We start from the raw sequence: 21,922 nt of genomic DNA on the forward strand, positions 1-21,922 counted from the left end.
AGATTTCAATGATGTCGCAGGTTTAAATGTCTAAATTCGCCAGTGGAGTTTTGAATGTAGCTGATGCGAGTGCAGGAACCCCCAGCCACTAGGGGGCGCTGGTCGAGATTGTACCTCCTGTTCACGGTGATGAAAGCAGCGGGGCTAGAGGTCAGAGTTGAATGTTTGACAGAAAGCTGAATATGGATTCCATATTTCATGAGAAAGTAAGTTAAAACCTTTCATTTGAAGCGTTTAGCTACAGAAAATTCGTCGTGTTCATTTTGAAAGCCTTGAACCTTCTGGCGGCGATTTGTTTACCGGCGCTACCTGGACGGTGTTGGGAGATTTGTGGTGGTGTTTGGCAGTATTGTTGTCCAGACAGCTACAATGCTAACTGAACCTGCTAGTCAGAGATTATGAAAAGTTTCTTTACAGCTTGCAGTTTCAAAACCGAAAGCTTTGCAACAACCGCAAGCTCGTTATTTTTTATCATGTTAGTAAACAAACTGGCTTAACATAGCTATCTGGACTTATTACATTAAGAGTAGCTGTACGTGAGTTAGCTGTATGTAGCTCTACTAGTGTATGAATGCTACCGTGGGGAAAGATCCATAAAAGTGTAGTATTGGCTTATTCTATGTTCATAAAGCTAACAAAAGTTTTTAATGAAACTATTTGATCGTGTGTCTTAACGGTAACTAAATCTTTATTTTGTAGCAAGAGGGCTCTCTTTGCGCCCAACACTGTCTCAACAACCTCCTGCAGGGTGAATATTTCACTCCTGTGGATCTTTCCTCCATTGCTCATCAGCTGGATGAAGAGGAGAGAATGAGGATGGCAGAGGGAGGGATGGCCAGCGAGGAGTATAGGACCTTTTTACAGGTGAGGACACATGGAAGGTGATTGTCAGTGCAGCAGCATGTTTATTACACTCTATTACCAAATACTAACTTTATGATCTGTAACTGTGTTTCTAGCAACCATCTGGGAACATGGACGACAGCGGGTTTTTCTCAATACAAGTGAGTTTCAGATTCACTTTTTATTGTTACTTAATAACAGATCCACAACCACAAAAGGTTGGTGATATCATGTTTCTTTTCTGTCATCTAATTCCTTTAGGTAATTAGCAATGCTCTGAGAGTGTGGGGCTTAGAGCTAATCCTTTTCAACAGCCGGGAGTACCAGAGCCTGATGATCAATCCAATGTAAAGTTTCTTCGTCAAGACTTTAATTTGTGATCTCTTTATCTGTATTCACAGAACTACTTGACAGATTTAAGTTGATGGTGACAGTTATTCCTGCTTTAATGTTTCAGAAATGAGAAAGCCTTTATTTGCAACTACAAGGAGCACTGGTTTACTATACGCAAACTTGGACAACAGGTATGAGGCACTTATCAACATCATAAACAATTGTAATTCAGTTGTACTTTAACTGATGACTCTGATTTGTTTTTAATGCAGTGGTTTAATCTGAACTCACTGTTGACTGGACCAGAGTTGATATCTGACACCTATCTAGCACTTTTCCTTGCACAGTTACAACAAGAAGGTATTGTAAAATTGACTTTTATTTATGGTATGATTGAATATTGCAATAGAGAAAAGTTTATATAAGTTGTCTTTGTGCAGGTTATTCCATATTTGTGATCAGAGGAAACCTCCCTGAGTGTGAAGCAGAGCAGATCCTTGGGATCATGAGAGTGCAGCAGCAGCAGCGGCCAAGGCTGATTGGAGAGGAGGAGGCCCAGACGAGTGCAGGGTAGGTACTATATATGACACCACAAAGTGGAGGACCCAGAAATTACTTAGAAATATGTATCTTATTTTATATTTATGGTTGAAGTTGACAAAAAATAACTGATTAAGCGTTTTACTGTGAGCAGCAGGTCAGCAGCTCTGGCCCAGACGGAGATGGGCTTTGGTGTGGAGGATGAGGTCGTGGATGAAGATGACGAGCTTAAAAGAGCTCTGGCACTCAGCAGACAGGACATAGATGTGGAAGATGAAGAAGCTGATCTTCGCAGGGCCATACAGCTCAGTATGCAAGGTAAAGGATGAGCCATCCAGAGTTTTTAAAAATAGTATATTGTTTTTCTCTTTCTATGAATTAGCCTTTACCCATGCATCATATCAATGCGTCAGATCATTTTCAGTCTTATTTTCATTTTGAGTTGTATTCCAAGTTCTAATTAATATCATAGTTTTAAGCATATGTTTATCATAATTTTGCTATTTTTTTGTTTTACAAATGTCAATACTGAAAATTGTGTCCATGGCTATAATATTATAGGAGCAGTGATGAGCAACAAGTCCTCGGAATCTGAAATGGGAAACGTGAAATCAGGGAGTGCTGCAGGAGGACAAAAAGGAGGCCAGAGTGAGACGCTCACAGCTGAGGAACTGCGGAAGAGAAGACAAGCCTATTTCGATCGGTGGGTTTAACTGCATGCCTGATAACTACTGTTGATGGGGTGGATACTGCGATGAACACTGTTTTGTGATTTATGATGATCAATTTTATGGTGTAACTGTGTTTCACATTACATTGAAACATTATTGTGATGGTATTTTTTTGAGGCCACAATTTGTGCTCCTGATTGAAGTATTCCACCAGCAGCGTCCACCTCCTTTGAATGAACAGAAAATGAATTGATATTGATACAAATTCTCTGTTGACTTCTTAGGCAGCAGCAACAAGCTCAGCCGAACATTCCTCAACAATCAGACACAAAATCGACAGGTGGCTCAGGTAAGTAGATCTGATTTTGAATATGTAATTATGGAGCAGATTATTTAATGAATTTTATTAAAAGGCCAGAGGAAGACAAGAAACATTGAAGCCCTTTTCACTCTTCTAGGATCAGTAAACACTGGAGAGGAGGACCAACAACAAAAGCCCAGCCAGTGAAGAAGGTGTGGAAGGTTTTCCTATGTTGTTTACCAGCTGCCTGGATTGGCAACCCCATACAGGGGTAGCTTTGCTCCTTCCTCTAACCTTTTGCACATGCGAACAAAAGGAAAGTCAGGAAAGGCTGACACGTTTCCCCCTGGTTAGTTCGCTGACAGGCTATAGAGAAGAGAACAACGACAAAGAAAAGGCAGCAGTTAGTCTAATCTAACTCACTGAGGCACTGAGGCTGGGAAAAGGGTGACCACAGAACTCATGATGCAGTTTAATCCAAGTTTGCAATTGCCTTTTTACCATGGCGCCTTCTATTTCTATTGTGTACTGTTTTTTTTATTCTCGTTTTTCCTCTGGAAGAGATGGAAAGGAATCTTCAGCATATGAAGGGTGTGTTTACTGGAGTGGGTTATGAGTGTTGTGTGAAAGCCACAGGAGACCAATGCTGAGACCACAGATAAAAGTTCGATAGATAATGACTGAGCCTCCTTCCTTTATATTGGACTTGCGTTAAGATGCAATTCCAGCGCCTGCCCCACCAGAACACCATTGTAGTTTTGAAATCATTTCTTGTTGCAACATACCGAAATATCTTTTAGCCAGCAGCACTAACACGTGTGGGTCATTTATTCCTGACTTCATCAATTATTTTACCTATGAGTGAAAGAGTGAACTCTTAAGGTATTTAGACAACAACATATTTTGATGTTGTGGCTTTGTTTTTACCTTTTAAGTGTATAAGTAGGCATAATAAAAAAAAAAAAAGTGAGATTACAAAGCTCACAAACACTTAATTTAAGGATGTTCTGTCCATTCTGGATTGAGCGAGCAACTATAATAATTCGATAGAGCTATTTCCCGAATCTCAGATACTTTTGCGTGATGCATATTTTTCATATCTTGTCCAAGATAAGTTGACATGTAATGGGGAACAAAGAAGAAATCTGTAAACACCAGGGAACTGCAACTGAAACATAAATACATTGTTGATGTTTCCAGCACAGTGTGATCACTTCAAACCAAATTAAGTCTGACGTGTCCAACAAGCCTACCTTGTATATGACTGCATCTGTTGTTTTTCCTCATCAGTATTTGTCATGAATCGGAAAAGAAATTTATTATAAAGAAAACAAACAGCTGATGATTTTACTCTTGTATGTTACAGCCCATGAAATAATTGTTTGATTGCACTGATTTGACTTTTCTGTTCTGTATTCCAATCATACTTAGATCAACGTTGTACACACGTTGTAGTTGTACAAAAGTATATTCATCTGCACTGAGGTTGTCATGGATTAAAGGGCAATTCCAGTATATAAACCTGGGCGCTATTTTTTACATATTTTGGGGTCTAAATGACTAATACGTACAAAAAGTTTTGGAACTGGTCCAGTTAATTACCTCAGTTGGCAGCCGCAAAACATCCCGTAATGGCTGCCACCTAATCCTTAAGGGTAAAAGTAAGTCATCAAAAGTGCCTGTTTTTGTCACCAACAGGATTAGATTATTATTCAAAGCGCCTGACAACATTGTAGAAAGGATCCCTACAGAGACAGACCTTTATATTTAGGAGTAAGATCATATTTGATTAAGCATAAACAGCCATTATATCGCTCTGTTCTAAAGCACCACAAAAGCAATAATTTTACTTCGCAGAACACAGGAGTTGCTGGTCTGCTGTGGCCTCGATTGGTTGTTTTGTTTGTGTTATTCTGTGACTTCAGTGTTACTTCAACACGTTAGTTCAGAATTGCCAACTAACGTGTCAAAATACCAAAAGAAAATAGGGCTGAGGTTTAAAAATACCGCAATTACCCTTTAAAGCTACGGAAGCCATTGGTGGATTGATGACCTAACAGTAAAATAGTGTGAATGAAGGATGACTGTTATTTAACCTCATACTTAACATAATCTAAAATCCAAAGAGAAAAACAAAACATCAAAAACATGTCACTATGTATAAACTTTGAAGTGTGCATTTTATTTTATTTTTTTCATTTGATTCTGACCACAGCTTGGTTAAAATCCCTCTTATATCCCTCTACAAGCTTCTGTTCAGACCTCAAAACCAAAGTCTGGTTACAACACACAATGTCGATGTATAGACCACATTACAGCATTAAAACAGTGACATTTGTTTATGGTTGTTTGTTCTGGGTGACCACATGGATATATCTTGATGCTTCCACTAAAGTATTGGCTGTCATGAAAACTTTGACTTCTAGTGCTGGATGACCTCCAAGAAGATTCCATGATTTCATTACCGTGTTTGTTTCCTTTGAATCCTTTGTTGGGCTTGTTTTTTTCTATTTAAAATGCACTTGTGAAAGAGTATAAAGTGTTGGTAGCTGGATTTTTATCATTACATTGTTTTCACTCACTACATTCTTACAGTATAAGTACTCATCATTTTTGTTATATTTCACATTACCAGAGCACATTATTTCATTTAATGTATTAGTTCTTGTTCCAGGATTAAAGTGACATTCACTCCTCCTGAAGTTTCTCCTGTGTCATTTTTTGATATTTTACATTAAAGGGACAGTTCACCTCAAAATCAAAAAGACATTCTTCTTCTTGGCTGATTGTTTTGGTGTGAGTTGCAGAGTTTTGGAGGTATCGGCCGTAGAGATGTCTGCCTTCTCTTAAATAAAAATGGAACTAGATCAGCTTGTGGTGCCCAAAGTGCCAAAAACATACATTTGAAAAACTAACAGCAATGTCTCAAGTGAATCCGCAGACCTTGTCGGGAGCAGTTTGATGTCGGAACTATTTTCTTTCTACCAAACCACAACCACAGACTGTATCACTTCGCGGAAGGAAGCGCGTATCTACTCATGGACTAGAGGTTAGCTAACATTACAGCTCATCCAAGGAGGATGCCATTAATGTTTTCATTCTACCCTGTCTAAAGCAAAAGTCGCTCATCCATGAGTAGATAAACACCTCCTCCTGAGTGGTGATACAATCTAGTCTGGTAGAAAGAAAATACTTCCAACATGAAACGGCTCACAAAAGGTCTGTGGATTATCTTGAGTAACCAGGTAATGATTTCTGGAAAGAGACATTGCTGTTGACATTTTCAAATGATTTGTTTTTGCCGCTTTGAGCACCACAAGCCGAGTGCCGTCAAGTTCCATTATATTGGAGAGAAGGCAGACATATGTAAAACTGGGGACCATAGAAATAACCCTCAGGAGCACACCAGGCTTGACTCATTTCATCAGCTGATTGGAGTCTTCAATAAGCTGATTGGTCGAATCAGGTGTGCTCTTGATTGGTCGGAACAAAAGCCTGCTGCCACACAGGCCTTAATGGAATAGTTTGGACATGATCCATAACCTCTGGAGAAGAGGCCCTGAGTGTCTGAAAAAAAGCTCTGACGCCATTTGGAGCAGCACAACATCACGGTTAATATTTAACGCCCAGAGCACACTTGCACTTTGTTTCCCCAAATAGTAGATGGAGCTTCCAGACATAATCTTGGCCAAGCTGAATGGTACGTATGACAGCTCTTTTATCTTGGAAAAAATGTTTCTTGATCACAGATATGAATTGCATTTTGAAACTTATTCAAGCTATAAGTTGTTAATGAGATCTCCTTTTTGGTAGATGCGTCATTACGTTACTGTTTTATTGTGCTTTTTTAAATAATCTATTGCCATCTATCTGCTTGCGTGTTTCAGTTTGAGCACCCATACCTTCTCAGACTCCAAACATGGTGGTACACAAAATGAAGATGGGATTTATTTCCATTATAACCTGCATGTGCTTCCTCGCTCCCATCCAACAAGCACACCCTCCGAGCACCACCATTGCAGATCTTTCCTTCAAAAATATGGGTTTTGCCATTGACCTTTACAAAAAAATATCCAGCTTCCATGACAAGAACATCTTTTTCTCACCCCTGAGCATCTCTACCAGCTTTGCCGCTCTCTTATTGGCTTCTGACGGTGACACACACGAAGAAATGCTCAGGGGACTCAACCTGGAGCGACTGGCGCAAGCTGACCAGCCAGAACTTATCCCAAAACTCTTTCAGCTCCTCAATGAGAACATCACACAGAATGGATCGCTGACACTGGACCAAGGCATGGCCCTCTTTATGACCCCACAGTTTGAGGTGGAGAAGGTGTTTGAGGACCAGATCAAGGAGTTTTTCAACGCTGACATCAAAAGTGTAGACTTTGGCGACACAAAAGGGAGTATCAACTTCATCAATGAGTATGTTAAGCTCAGGACTCGTGACAAAGTGACAGAGATGATTTCCACCCTGGATCCAGTGACCAAACTCATGTTAGTCAACACCATTTTCTTCCAGGGTAAGTTGAATCACACTGAACTCCATTTGCATTTTGACCTTTGACCTCCTGTGTACACAGTCAAACTGTAAAAAATTAAATGGTAATGTTTTCTCTGCAGGAGCCTGGCAGTTGCCTTTCAATCCCAATTTCACTACAAGCTCGCCCTTCTACATCAACAGCTACAGTGTTGTGCAAGTACCGATGATGTTTATGGAGGATAAGTTCTACATGATGGAAGACTTTCTAATTGGTGCCAAAGGGCTGAAGCTACCATACGAGGAAGGCGTTTCCATGCTTATCCTGCTCCCCAACAAAGGCACGGACTACACTGTAATAGATGAGGAGATCACAGCTGCGAAGTTCCTCAGCTGGATCAAAAAGCTGCGAAAAACGTAAGTGCTAAAACTTGTCTTTAGCTTTTCTACTATTAATTCTTCTGTATTCTGTTGTTATTTCTGTGTGCTGCACTCTGTAACATCTGCTTCAAAGTCCAAATACAAAATATCAACAAGTGAGTGTTCTCGACATGTCTTGTTTACAGCAAACTGGAAGTCAACATACCCAAATTCAAGATGGAGCAGTCTTACTCCCTCCACAACCTTCTACCAGACATGGGCATGGCCAGCGTCTTCAGTAATTCAGCCAATTTGACAAAGCTGAGTAAGAATGGCGGCCTCAAAGTGTCAGAGGTTAGTTTTTTTTTTTTATTTCACCATGTTGGAAAAACATACTTGTATGTTCTAACTTCACAGATGATGAACTTTATATCTTGTCTGTAAAATCACAGGTGCTGCACAAGGCTGTGATCGAGGTGGATGAGAGCGGGACGACTGCAGCAGCAGCCACAACAATTGGCATTACTCCATATTCCTTACCCAGGACCTTCACTGTCGACAGACCGTTCTTCTTCTTCATTTACCATGAAGACACAAACTGCATGCTGTTCATGGGCAGGGTGATTGACCCCACCAAAAACTAGCAGTCATGACTGTACTGTGCTTACACATGAGATTGTGTTTATTCAGGCTTTTTGGAGGGCTATTTCCATGCATTTTTTTGAAAACTTAAATCTATCTTGAAATGCTTGTGCTGGTCTTTTCTGAAAGCCTACCTATACAGTATGTGCTACCTATTAAAAAATAAATGATGTCAGTGTGCCTTTCATTTGAATTTAATTAAATAATTTCATCATTTCTTAAATAATAATGTGTGGATACCAAATGAGATCATTGTTGGGTATATGCATGTGAGCATTACAGTAATTGAACCACTTTCCATGTAATAAGTAAACCAACAAATGACCTAAATTGCAGTTGTCAGTCAAATGCAAGAGTACCACTTTCAAATAAGTCACTTTTTAAGGCGGGACTTAAAATAAGATAAATATCTACTGATGCTTTATAGAAAAACCACAAATAATAACTTTAACACAGCAGGATTGTGAAAAATCTCTGGCTGGTTATATTCTCTTCCAATTGACTTATTTTTATTATTTTTTTTAAATAAACATTAAAAACTGCAGACTTGACAGATTATTCTCAAAACCATTAACCAGTGACGTATGTAGACAACTTGCACACGTTTGTTTTTGGCTTTTTTTTTTTTTTAATATTAACTTGCTAACGTTTATATCTGCAGAAACTTAGAAGCATTTGTTCCAGCAAAGACATTTTTTCCCAACCTGGCAACATTTTTAAAATAATTACTAAAGCCATTACGATCTATAAAGCTTTTATTAAGGGTTGTTCCAGTAAATCTACTCTTAATGAGACTGCTCCCACTTCTAAAACTGGCTTAGTCAGATCAGGAATGTGTGAAAATATGACTTTTTCTGAATTGTTTTACAAAATGATCAACAGACATTCATGATTTCTAGATACTGTAGTTATTTTGCTGATAAAACAGGATTTGACTAAAACAAACAGCAGCAGGAACAGCTTGCTACTCTCACCGAAGAGCAAATAAACATGAGTTCCTGCAGGACAGAAAACACTGTTCCTGCTTTTGGGACTAATAAAGTTTTTCAAACCACGTGATCACCACTGTCATGGCGGCGCCCTCGTGTCATGCGTAGCTGTCATCGTTTGTAGCTGTATTTTGACATTTCCGAAAACCACAGTGGGTAAAGGTAATGTTTTTTAGATAGTTTTTACTAATAGGCATTACGCAGTTGTTAATGCATTCATATATTGATTGTGTTTTATACTTTTAAAAGCAGTTTATACACAAGTTAGCTAGCTGGAGTCCCTCGGTACTGTAGCTGCTAGCTGCTAACTTCAGACATACGCTTTAACAACTTACTTTTAAAGAGACGAATTACCACATTGGCATAACTCTTTTAATTGATGTATTTGTAGGAAAATGAAGACGAAGAAGATGAAGCCAAAAAACAAGAGTCTGTCCTCCGGGCTTCTAAAACGAGCCAAACGGAGCATCCATATGAAAGGCAAATGGGAAGCTGTAGAGCTTGATCCCAGTATCTTCTCCGAGGAGGGCATGGAGGGTCTGGTGTGCTTTGAAGAGCTGACAAACTACCGCCTGGTAGACTCCGAGAAGGCTGCAGCTAAAGCGGAAAGGGAACTGATGAAGAAGGCGAAGAAGAAGGAGAAGCAGAAGGAGAAGAAGCAGGCAAAGAAAAGGAAAGCCAGCGAGGCAGGGCAGGAGGCTGGAGAAAAGGTGAATGTGGAGAGCAAAGATGGAGAGACAACAGCTGAACCACCCAAGAAAAAAGCCAAGAAGAAGAAGAAAAACAAGAAACCAAATGCAAAGGAATCAGCCCAACCAGATGACATTTCTGCAGAAATTACACAGGAGGATGTAGCTGCAGAAAAGGAGGGAGGGGAAGATGAGACGGCTAAAGAAGACACTTTAAAAGATACAGCCATTAGCCAAGACCCTGATGCTCAATCAAAACCTGCAAAGAAGAGCAACAAAAAGAAGAAAAAGAAAGGGAAGCAGCAGATAAAAGAGGATACAGTCCCAGAGCAAGAGCCAAACCAGGGGTCTCCATCAGAGCTTCAGGCTCTGGAAGAAGACAAAACAAACCTGGAGTCTCCGTCAGAACCTCAGGCTCTGGAAGAAGAGAAACCCACCCAAGATAAAGTGACGAAGCCCGCCAAAAAGCAGCAAAAGAACTGGACAAATGCAGCACTTGGCTCTGTTGACAAAAATGCTGACGTGAGTGCATGGAAGGACCTGTTTGTTCCCTCCCCTGTGCTAAAGGCACTGAGCAGTCTTGGATTTGCTACACCGACACCTATTCAAGCCCTGACTTTGCCTTCAGCTATCCGGGATCGTATGGACATCCTGGGGGCAGCTGAGACGGGTAAGATAAAGCACCTTTTGTTTTTTTATCTTGTAACAATCTGTCCTCTTCATATTTCCTAAAGTGAAGCTGACGTGAGCACTTTCATTACAGGAAGCGGGAAGACATTGGCTTTTGGCATTCCCATAATCCACACAATCATGGAGTGGAGGAACAGTTCAGAAGAGCCTGTGGATGACAACACAGAAGCAGCCACACAGGTGGAGAGTTTGTATTTACCTGCTGTGGAGGAGTCCACAAAGACAGGAGAGGCAGCTGAATCCACAGTAGAAGAGGATGATGAGGAAGACATGAAAGCTGATGATGAAGGCGGTGATAGCATCACAGAGCAGGATCAGTCTGACACAGACGAACATGACGGTGAAGATGACGATGAGAAGCTCGGATGTGTTCAAGTAATCGAGAACGCAGAGTTTGACTTTGATCAGGCCACTGAAGGAGAAGAACAACCTGCTGGTAGTCGTGGTCAACCTCTGCTTGGGCTGGTGCTCACTCCCACCAGAGAGCTGGCTGTGCAGGTCAAACACCATATCGATGCTGTCGCAAAATTCACAGGTACATCATTAAAGATTTATGATCTAAGTAGTTAAACAGAAATATGAATATCAAGATGCTCAAGTTGTTACTGCTGTGCAGACATCAAAACGGCGATCGTGGTGGGTGGAATGGCTCAACAGAAACAAAGACGGATGCTGAAGCGAAGACCAGAGATCATTATTGCCACTCCAGGACGTCTGTGGGACTTGATCCAGGAGAAGCATCCACATCTGCTGAACTTGAGACAGCTTAAGTAAGTCACAATGCGCACTTTTGTCGACTATAATTGGGTGTTATTGTAAAAATCAGTATTGCTTTATGGATGTACATGTAGCATCACAGATAAATGATCAAATTGAGTACAGTAAACAACATCCCACTGTACTGCAGTACATCAGGCAAAGGTAATCTATGTATGTATGTAATGTAATATAACTTTTTTTTCATTTAATTATTTTTATATTTCTTTTAACCTTTTGGAAACAAAATATCAACAAAAGCCCCAAAAAAAGGAGTTGAGGTAATGAGCCATCCTCTGCATGTGCCAGAAGTGTCAGGAACAGTTTTTTTTATGCCTACACAAACCTAAATAAACAAACTTAATAAAATGTTTATACTTTAAGTAAATGTAATTACTGGTGCATGAATAGGTTTAAGATGAAATAATCCAAGGTATCCATGGCATTGACTTACTAACATCCATGTCCTGTCGGGGCCTCAAGTACAATATCAGCAGTGAAAGCCTCAATAAAGCAAATGAAACTAGCACGACTGCAGGCATGTTATTGTTATTTGGAGGAGGGGTCTCTGTGCAATCACATTCAAACAAAAAGCCAGACTGCAGCAGCAATTTGTTGGAAGCTAAAAACAATACTAGAGGTGGGTACTTTAGCAGAGTCTGAGCAGGGGCTTGTATCTTCAGTAGTATGCCGACAGCTCTGAATGCAATTGTGCAATTACCTCTAAAACACCTGAATGCTGCAAAGCCTATTTTCCTCTTGTTAAAAACCCTGCACAATGTATGTTTTATTCTGACCTCTTAACAACAGATGGAAACAGGGATATCAGAAGTGAGACGGATCATTCAGAGGCTTGTTTGTTATGAACTACTCTTGTTCGTGTTATTCTACAGGTGCCTGGTCATTGACGAAGCAGATCGCATGGTAGAGAGAGGCCACTTTGCAGAGCTGGAGAGTCTGCTGGAGATGCTTAACACGGTGCACTTCAACCCCACGAGGCAAACGTTTGTGTTCTCAGCCACACTGACCATGGCTCGCAGCCTGCCCACCCGCCTCCTGCAGAAGAAGAAGAAGAATCTGGACCAGAGGAGCAAGCTGGAAATTCTCATGGAGAAAGTGGGGATCAGGTCCAAACCCAAAATCGTTGACCTCACTAGGAAGGAGGCGACTGTGGAGACCCTGACAGAGACACAAATCCACTGTCAGAAGGAGGAGAAGGACTTCTACCTTTATTACTTCTTGCTCCAGTATCCTGGTCGCACCATGGTCTTTGCCAACAGTATAGACTGTATCAAGAGACTGAACTCCCTGCTGGTTATCTTGGACCGCACTCCACTGCCGCTTCATGCCAACATGCACCAGAAACAACGCCTTAAAAACCTGGAACGGTTTGCTGAGAGGGAGAGGTGAGTTTTGCACGCACTTACAGCAGGAGCCTGAAGGTATTTGTCTTAGGCTGGGACTTAATTTTGTAATTATGTAAAAATCTACTGACTGCAGTTGAGGGCTTTAAAAAAACAAGTTTACCTTGTATGACCGAAAAAGGCCTGGAGTGTGTTTCCAATGAATAATTCCATCGTTAACTGCAAATGTACAGAATATGTTCTGTACTTTTGCAAATGGAAGTAAGTCCTCCCAGTAGTGCAGTTTTTTTCAGATATCACTCCTCAAAGTGGAGGGTGTGGTAGCAACTCGAGTGCACCTTGAATTGTCTGTACATGAGCTTGTATTGCTGCCATCTTGGCAAGGAAATACAGAATTATAATCATTTAACACATTAAGATGTACTTAATTTAAGATCAGAATATTAATTTGGTAACTTTGAGTCAAAGTTTTTTGTCTCCTGTTCTTGAAATAAGCAGTAGCTCTGTGCTCGCTGTCATCTGAGGACCTTTTTTTGCACTGAGAACACTTTGTTTAATCAGTTATAGAAAAAAATATTTCCATGTTTGTATTATTACCTCATTAATATAGTAAATATTAAAATTCTGAGTTTGAATTTCTTTTCCAACTATATAGTGCCCCTTTTAATAATTCTGTCAAAATTTAATTCACAGTTGTGTTCTGCTAACTACTGATGTGGCAGCAAGAGGACTGGATATCCCCAATGTTCAGCATGTTATTCACTACCAGGTAAGCTGTTGTCTATACAATGTATTATTCTGGCTGCCAGTTACCTGGATTCCAACGACAACTGTCTAGTATAAACAAGGATCCTAACTAACGCAAACACTAACTAGGTTCCCAGGACATCTGAGACGTACGTCCATCGGAGTGGCAGAACAGCGAGAGCCACCAAAGAGGGTCTCAGTTTGCTGCTAATAGGCCCGGACGACATGATGAACTTCAAAAAGATTTACAAGACTCTTGGGAAGGACGAGGAGCTTCCCATGTTCCCCATAGAGACCAAATGCATGGAGGCAATCAAGGTGAGATCCAGGATTACATTGTGCCTTAATGATACATTCAAAGATCTTCTATTAGATAGTTTATTGACCTTTTTCCTCCACAGGAGCGGGTAAACTTGGCCAGACAGATTGAGAAGATCGAGTTCCACAACAGCAGAGAGAAGCACCACAACTCCTGGTTCAGACAAGCAGCAGAGGCCCTGGAGGTTGACCTGGATGACGAGCTTTTACTTGGTAAGAAAATCTTTCGTTACATGTTCAGTTTATTTAAAAATGTTCAAATACAGACAGCTGAATGCATCACCTATGTCCACAGGCAGATCAAAGGATGAAGACGATGAAAGAGAACAGCAGAATATGGTGAAGGGGATGAAAAAGCATTTGAAGCATTTGATCTCCCAGCCTGTATTCAAGAATGTGATAAAGACCAAGTACCCCACTCAAATGGGAAAGCTCTCCCTGCCACACATGCCTCGGGCAGGGATGGAAAGTGCCCTCACTACGGTTACAATAGAGAAGAAACAGAAGTTAAAGAAAGGTGTTCCACCACAGCAGAAAAAGAAGAAGCAGAAGAAAGGACAGCAGCAGTGACATGTTAATGGAAATGTATGTGTTTAAAAAGGATTTATGTATTTTTTTACATACATTCTTTGCAATTCACTTAAATACTTCTTGCACAGTGTGCAAAAATTGTATTTCCAGATGTTATTGAATGGCTGTACACTGCAAGATTTTATAAAAATCTGTTTTCATAAGTGTCTTAAAGCCCAGCAGGGAATCTATTCATCCAGTCAATATTCCTGAGTGGAGTCCTACTCGATCTCTGGTCAGTGTTGAGGTCGGGGGTAGAGAATGTTATAGTGTGACGTTTTGTAGAGGAGGTGCAGGGAGGGTTCAGCACCCTCTGGAATGATGTGGTGAGCCAGCTGTTGTTCATCGCCCTCCATGGAGACGATGTGAATGCAAATGTCCAGGGCCTGTGACAGAGCTAAAATGTCCACATGATCACACTCCATGGCCATGGCCTCCACTTCCTGAATGAAAAGAACAAAGACGTAACGAGGCATTTATATTTGCTTGACTCTTCATTTTTTACTTGGACAGTTAAAGATGCTCTACTATTTGTTCACTAGATGGCAGTAACACTTTGTCACTAACTTGATGACAGTAGACTTGCAGATTGGGTGCCTCCACGAAGTTGCAGAAGAAGTCGGCGTGGTTTTGAAGGTGTGCTGAAGTGAGCAGCCTGAGATACTGCACTACACTGTCAGAGGTCAGGTGCTCATTGAAGACCCGGAGCAGCGCGTCCTCCTGCTCACCAGCCTGACACTGCTCTACAACATATACCACCTTCAAAAGAACAGTAACTATTAGGCATTTTTCCTGCAGCTGTATAATAAGCATCAAGTAGCAGATTAATCCCCCATAACAAAAAAATAGTAGTAGAAAGAATGATTTCAAAGGTGATGTGGTGCCAAATCAGTGGGATCTCCCTATTTCATTTAGCTTCCCTCAAAAATGAGGACAATCCTATGAAATGGTAGCTTCAAGGATGTTACAGAATATTGGAAAAGTGACTTCTCCATCCAGAAGATAGTTTGTGAACCAAAAATATAGTCTACCCAGGAGCCAAAAATGGAATTTTGAAGGCATCTTCTTCAGAGTTGTCTGTTTTTGCCTCCATCACGTGTCTGTAATTGGCTTGTCTGCGTGTTATTGTGTTTTATTGCTTGGCATACAGTAATTTCTGTGTTAATGATAAGTTCCCAACAAAAAATACCCCCAATATCTGAGTTTTCATTTGTATTAATGAAGATAAAATGCTATTTTACAGACTTATCTTGAATCCTTGCTTTACTGAATTAATGTTACCTGTTCAGTATTATAAATGATGTGACTGTTAAAGGAAAGGAAATGCTTTATTTACTGTATTGAGGTGGTGCTTGAAGGAACTCTCATCGAATCCCGCAGAAGAAAAGTCTTCGCAGGTCTGAGTTATTTTCTCCTTAAACCTGAAAGTAGAACCAGTAAGACAAGGCCACACTTTAATCAGAGTCGACTTCATTTTGGACGAACGGTATCAGTGATGATGACTGACCTCTGCAAAGCCCTGGCATTATGCAGGATCGACTCCAAGTGTGCGAAGCAGAGGGCTCTGTAGAAGCAGTTCCCATCTCCGCGCACTTGTCTCACGGAGGAAAACTGGCTGCTTAGATCCTAATAAAGGACAACATGTGTAAATAATATAACAGGGAAGCATATGAACACCTTTAGTATGCCTCCCCATCCTGACTGAAAAGCCTACTTTATATTTGGCACCCGGCGTTTGCTCAGGGAACAGCGAAGAAATGTCCTCTGAGCCTGAGACAAGGCAGCCAGCCTCCATCTGTCGAGGAACAAACCGCGTTACTGTCCGCGGGACCAAACGGCAGCTTCGAGGGACATTCCTCCGTCTTTACAGCAACATGGACACAATGTAAGAAAACATAATTACAGGTACAGTGTGGCGAAAAAATAGTCAGTGCGTCACAAACGTGTCAAGACATTGTTGCAATTGTAGTTGCATTCTGTGAGAACCGGATGTTTGCAGGTACCACGTGTTCGTGTTAAAGGGACAGTAACCTACCTTGGCAGATGAAGGCTGACAAAGAGCCTTAAAATAACATAAGAAATAAGCATTATTACAGCAGCAAAGGGGATAGCGGAAATAGAGGGCATCAATTAAAACAGTGGTAATAAATAAGTTTTAAAAAAATATAGAAAGTACAAGTAAAAAAGCAGTAGAAACAATAAAAATAATACAAAGATACAAACACTCCATAGCAGTCTAACCAGACATGACAACCTACAATTAGCCTGTTATTGGTTAGCTTCTCTTCTGTCTCTGTCTGTGTTTCTATAGTACCAGAAATTGTAAGTACAAGTATTTCATAATCATCCTTTAAGAGTATACTCTTTCACACACTGAAGTGTGTTTTCAGGTCTTGGGGAGTACAACTGCAATACATGAAAAAAGTAGTATAAAGCCTTTTGTGGCTACAGAGGCGTAATCTCCATGTAATCTGATAAATTACCTCCACTGATGTCACTCAGTGACTAAATTGCATTGTGGGAAATGAAGGCACCAGGTACAATGCTTGAGCAAATGTATTTAGTTACTTTCTATAACTGGTCATTAATATGTGGGTGTCTGGTGGTCTGAAGCCCTGAATGTATAGGGGTGGTCAGACAGTCCATGGGAGGGGTCCCTCCTCAGTAATGAATAAATGACTAAAACTTCTGTATGGCAGAGGATACTTAGTATACGCTGAGTTGTTGTCTCACAGTCTGACAACTCAAACTATTACTTATGCAAATCAGTGTCAAAGGTAGGGCTTAACATGTTTCACAGCTTTAACTGCATTGCCCAGATGAGCAGCATTGTAGCATAATTGGTGATAATTGTCTGATCTTGCAAGCTGTAAGAAAACCTGTATGACAACACCAGGCGGGCCAGAACCAAGAATTTGCTGTGCAGAAAACGATAATGGATTAAACATTTCGCCCTGTACAATGTGAAGGATTTACAACAGGAGAGTCAGATTCTCTCTGCAACATGACTGTATTTCATGGATACAATGCAGAATATCACACAGTCCTCACTCTACATCATTTAAAATACTTCTTTGTGAATGGAAAATCTGTTGTCATTACTGTTTGTATCATCTAAGTCTGAGAAAATTGTAAACATACCATTGCACATGCCTTTTTGATGACGGCGTCATTTGACTGTGTTCATTTTATTTTAAAATACAATATATTTCAGAGATACAAGTTCTTAAAGCTCAAATACACTTGGTTACCTTATTTACAAAATCTACAGGCTATGAATTGTAGTGCAAAAGTTGGTGCATATCATTTTCCATCAGACTCAAAAAGTTGTAAGAGTCAGACCCCTATTAAATGCTGACAAAAATATCATAACACAAAGTTCATTTACTGGCTTTTCCAGAGTCAAACTACTGTTTCAAAGGTCCAAAATGAAGTTAACACTTAACAAACACCATAATAAGTTGTAAAAGTCAACTTGTCGTCTCGCTCTTTTTACTGACTTTACTTGAACTTTTGATTTGTGTTTTGCTGCCGATGCTTTTCATGGACGCCCTCTGTCTTCTGTCTGTCAGAGCCGTTCTACTTGTCAGTGCAGACCTCGCCTCCATCAGTCTCCTCGCTCTCTTCTCTGTGTCGGCCTTGTCCAGGATGTACTCCTGAAATCAAACCATTGGTTACTTTTAAAGGAACATAAATTATAAAGCATGAATACTAATATTCAACTATTTTCTTAATGTATTACCTTCACCATGTCCATCATTGTCAGTGTGTTCATGTTCTCCAGAGGTCCATATGTTGGTAGATAACACTGCTCTGCGAGGTTGTTGATGGCCATATGCAAGATTCCCACTTGTTTAACCATCTCTCTGGTCAGGCCTTGCTCCGTCAGCAGGTTGACCTCCGCCTGCTTGTTCTTCTCTTTCAGAGTTTCTAACTCACTCTGGAGTTCAGACAGCTCCTTAATGGCCATCTGCAACACACATAAACACTCTTATAGGTTGTTCACCCAAGCCCAATCATACATCCACATAATTACTGTGCATATCTGACCAATTTCTTAAAGCGGTGCTCCTGCTTCATGGTATGCAGCTGTCGCTGGCCCTGCTCCACCTCCTCCTCCAGACGCCCCAAACGCTGCAGCAGCTCCTGGTGGGTGATGGACAGGGCCTCATGGCGCCGGATGATAGGCATAACCAAAGAGTCAGAGCCGTTATCATGGTAAGCTGAAAAGGATGGTGCACTTTGGTCATTAGGATTAGGATCCACAGAACAGTTCCATGCAAAAGTCAGTTTTGAACTCACTGCTGGGGAGATACTCGAGTGTTTTCATCAAGTAGTCCTCATAGATTTTGTATTTTGCCATTCTTTCCTTTAAAACTTGCTGCCTGTGAAATGAAATATGGTAAAACTGAAGTAAAAGGTGACTTGTGATATATCCTCATATGGAGGCTTTGGTTTAAAGTTCTCACCTGGCTTGAAGTTGTTTCAGCTGTCCTGTCAGACCTTCTATCTCTCTCTGCTTCGACATGTTCTGCTCCCGTGTGGCCTCATACTTCTTCAGCGCCCGGCGTCGTTTCTCTTCATTTTCAGCCACAAACTTCTCAAATTTCATCGCCCTCTCTTTAGTCTGGGTAAATATACCCCAAGGGAAACTGTATCAGGATAGTGACAGATATCTGCTCCTTAACCATTCTTGCATTCAAGTAGTTAAAGGTTAAGGTCACCCAAAAATGAAAATGCAGTCATTGTCTGCTCACCCCTTGCAGATGGAGAGTTGGGTGAAGTTTTGTAGTCCACAAAACATTTCTAGAGCTTGACAGGAAAACAGCATTGCAGCATTCTCCTGAATAACTGAAGTAGTTAGATATGTTTTGTGGACTACTTATCTTCACCCGACTGTCCATCCTCACAGGGGTGAGTAGATAGTAGTAGTAGAGTAGGCAGAATTTTCATTTTTGGGTGAACTTATCCTTTAAGGGAGGTTTCAATTCACCTGCTGCTGTTTGACTTCCAGTTCAGATCTTCTCTGAGCCAGAGCCTCAACACGGCTCTTAAACTCTTGCCGTTTGAGAGCCAGCTGCTTGTCCACCTCCTCCAACTCAGCCTGTTTCTTCAGGACCAGGGTCTTCTGCAAAGTATTCACTCCGGTCTCAAGGACTCTGCTAGAAGTCTGAATATGTAGAAATTCTATTAGCTGCATAAACACTGAAGCTCTTAAAAAGTCCTACTGGCAACTGAATACAAATTTCTGCATTATTATTTTATTATTGTAATATTTCCTAAATGCAGAGTTTGACAGCAAGTCACTTTTTATATCGCAAGCCTACTGATTGTGTCTTACCTCTGTTACAACAGGTATATGCTTGACATTTTCTTCTTTTTTGTGTCTGAGGAGAAAATGGAGACATGTATAAATGGCGTTTTATAGAGAAAGGAAGTTAACATGCTGCCCAAAAGCACAGGCCTACCTGGTGTCCTCCGACTGTGTCACAAACACATTTCTTATTCTGGTTTGCACCGTCAGTTTTAGACGAGGATCGCTGCTGTCTAAGAAAGGAAGGGAAGAAGTCGTCATGTTTTATATACATATATATATATATATATGTTTCTATAAATAGGTCTATATCGTCCAGGAATCCTGAGAAATGCACAAGTCCTGCAGTGTTCGGACGATCGGAAGGACGACCGAGGGTCTCTTCCGGATGTTTTCCTGGATTTGTGTAGCTGTTGCCCGGGACACGGAGGCGAGACAACAGGCAATGTGCCGGGATCGTTTCTCTGTTGTCATGGCGGGTCTGTTTTATCATCGACTGAATGAGAGGCATTGAAATGAGATCGTTAGAGGTCCGAGACGAGGAGAACATTAAGAGCGCTCGCTCTGTTCTGATTCACGTGAACCAAAAAAGTAAGAGTCTGAGGTCTAGGACGGGTTTAGGATCAACTATTAAGGTTACAGTTAACTATAACTTAACTGAAAACTAAAACTATTTGTGAAAGACCATTTTAGTTGACTGAAATAAAAATTAAAACTAGACTTTAGAAAAAAGAATACTAACTGAAACTACAAAACTCACTAAAATAAAATGAAAAACATACAGAAAATGTGTTTGGTTTAAGTCGAATAAGTCAATTGCATTGATGCATTATGTTTATTGAGACTGAGATGTCCACATGACTGTGATTGCCTTCACAAAGTGTGTATTTTGAACGTCTTAAATCTTGTCCCTGAGAAATACCCCCATATTATATGTTTTAAAAAGTAAAGCTTATACTGAAACTTACCATATCTTAACTAAAACTAAACAATCTTAAACAAGAACATAGTAACCCACACTGAATTGTAACCGAAAAGAAAAACAAAAGTAAAAAAATAAAAGTAAAAACTATAAAAAATACAAAATTCAAATAACTCTTTAGAGTTAGTTAAGAGCTTACATGATAAATTATGTTTCTCTGCTGACTTTACCAGTGTGTCCAGTGGTGGAAGAAGTATTGGTATATCCCTAATGTAGCAATACCACACTCAAGTAAAAGTCCTGCATATCAAAACCAACTTACTACATGAGCCTTATCAACAAAACTTAGGCTACTTAAAGTATTAAAAGTAGAAGTAATCAGCATGCAGTAAAATGGTCCCTGTCAGGGTTTTACTATAATATGTGATGTTTGTGGGCTAATATTACTGCTGCATTCATGTGTATTCATTTTTCTGGTGTAGATGTTTATGGTAAAGTTATAAGTCTAAGTACTTCGTATGCTGTTGAGTGGTTTAATCTAGATCATATGTTTGTGGCTTCCATGGTGGCACAGTGGTTAGCAGCGTTGCCTCACAGTAAGAAGGTCCTGGATTCAGCTGGCTGGGGCAGGGCCTTTTCTGTTTGGAGCCTGCATGTTCCCCCCATTGTAGCGTGGGTTTTTATTCTGGGTGCTCTAGTCTCCCCCACCATCAAAACATGTACTGTAGATTAGGTCAGTTCTCTGGTCAGGGCCCCAGTACATCTGCTTCCCCACTGCTGGGATGGGTTAAATGCAGAGAACCAGTTTCATTACATTGTACATTGTATGTTATAAATAAAGATTATTATTCTTCCTGTAAGAACCAAGTATCTGAAGAAGCAAGCGCAATATTTGCCTTGGAGATGTAGTGGAGTAGAAATATAAAGTTGCATACAGTGGAAATACTCAAGTAAAGCACACGTACTTCGAGTTTGCGCTTAAGTACAGTGCTTGAGGAAAAATACTGCCCCTGGATACACCCCACAGTTAACTCAATATTGATATGTAATGAAAAGATGCCTCCTACATCAATGAAACATCCCTTCTGTGTTTGTGCACTGGAAGTTTCACGTTACCACATCACACTTGTGTAAGTTGCTTATTGAACCATGAGGGGTTTCCAAACTAGTTGTGATGTCATAAAATCATTCTCATGCGTAGGCATCTTACAGAAGGAAGGAACTTCCTTTCCTTCTGAGATGTGTGTGAAAACGGCTCGTTATTGTCACACTCTGCACATACGTCATTCTGCACAGCGAAGGTCAAACGAGTGAAGGAATAATAATAAAAAACACATTTTTGAGTGAAGGGGGACTTTAAAAATATTAAATGAAATACACATCTTTGCATGGC

The 21,922-nt window shown here is 40.5% G+C and overlaps 5 protein-coding genes across 5 annotated transcripts; 3 read left to right on the forward strand and 2 right to left on the reverse strand.

Moving 5' to 3' along the window:
* Window positions 1-10: 10 nt before the first annotated feature.
* atxn3 (ataxin 3) lies at window positions 11-5,385 on the forward strand. Its single transcript, XM_073483462.1, has 11 exons — window positions 11-206; window positions 700-864; window positions 960-1,004; window positions 1,105-1,190; window positions 1,301-1,367; window positions 1,449-1,536; window positions 1,617-1,746; window positions 1,871-2,034; window positions 2,278-2,419; window positions 2,672-2,736; window positions 2,846-5,385. Exons 1-11 carry the CDS (start codon window positions 162-164, stop codon window positions 2,893-2,895), a joined length of 1,047 nt encoding a protein of 348 aa, XP_073339563.1. The 5' UTR covers window positions 11-161; the 3' UTR covers window positions 2,896-5,385.
* An 875-nt stretch (window positions 5,386-6,260) lies between these two features.
* serpina10b (serpin peptidase inhibitor, clade A (alpha-1 antiproteinase, antitrypsin), member 10b) lies at window positions 6,261-8,345 on the forward strand. The gene is made up of 5 exons (XM_073483461.1): window positions 6,261-6,388; window positions 6,576-7,211; window positions 7,312-7,585; window positions 7,735-7,882; window positions 7,981-8,345. The coding sequence occupies exons 2-5, from the start codon at window positions 6,608-6,610 to the stop codon at window positions 8,170-8,172; spliced, it is 1,218 nt and encodes a 405-aa protein (XP_073339562.1). The 5' UTR covers window positions 6,261-6,388; window positions 6,576-6,607; the 3' UTR covers window positions 8,173-8,345.
* Window positions 8,346-9,223: 878 nt separating this feature from the next.
* ddx24 (DEAD (Asp-Glu-Ala-Asp) box helicase 24) lies at window positions 9,224-15,541 on the forward strand. The gene is made up of 9 exons (XM_073483523.1): window positions 9,224-9,321; window positions 9,551-10,518; window positions 10,612-11,073; window positions 11,155-11,308; window positions 12,188-12,700; window positions 13,352-13,427; window positions 13,535-13,723; window positions 13,807-13,936; window positions 14,019-15,541. The coding sequence occupies exons 2-9, from the start codon at window positions 9,555-9,557 to the stop codon at window positions 14,291-14,293; spliced, it is 2,763 nt and encodes a 920-aa protein (XP_073339624.1). The 5' UTR covers window positions 9,224-9,321; window positions 9,551-9,554; the 3' UTR covers window positions 14,294-15,541.
* Window positions 13,948-16,182, reverse strand: LOC141010530 (ubiquitin thioesterase OTUB2-like). The gene is made up of 5 exons (XM_073483524.1): window positions 16,008-16,182; window positions 15,801-15,919; window positions 15,630-15,714; window positions 14,861-15,052; window positions 13,948-14,736 (listed from the first exon to the last, which is right to left on the reverse strand). The coding sequence occupies exons 1-5, from the start codon at window positions 16,086-16,088 to the stop codon at window positions 14,530-14,532; spliced, it is 684 nt and encodes a 227-aa protein (XP_073339625.1). The 5' UTR covers window positions 16,089-16,182; the 3' UTR covers window positions 13,948-14,529.
* Window positions 16,183-17,531: 1,349 nt separating this feature from the next.
* ccdc197 (coiled-coil domain containing 197) lies at window positions 17,532-19,868 on the reverse strand. Its single transcript, XM_073484340.1, has 8 exons — window positions 19,762-19,868; window positions 19,635-19,680; window positions 19,287-19,463; window positions 18,763-18,920; window positions 18,596-18,678; window positions 18,344-18,516; window positions 18,036-18,263; window positions 17,532-17,949 (listed from the first exon to the last, which is right to left on the reverse strand). Exons 1-8 carry the CDS (start codon window positions 19,866-19,868, stop codon window positions 17,764-17,766), a joined length of 1,158 nt encoding a protein of 385 aa, XP_073340441.1. The 3' UTR covers window positions 17,532-17,763.
* Between the last annotated feature and the right edge of the window lie 2,054 nt (window positions 19,869-21,922).

The sequence above is a fragment of the Pagrus major genome, chromosome 16, assembly GCF_040436345.1.
Source record: "Pagrus major chromosome 16, Pma_NU_1.0".
NCBI classification, from domain to species: Eukaryota; Metazoa; Chordata; class Actinopteri; order Spariformes; family Sparidae; genus Pagrus; species Pagrus major.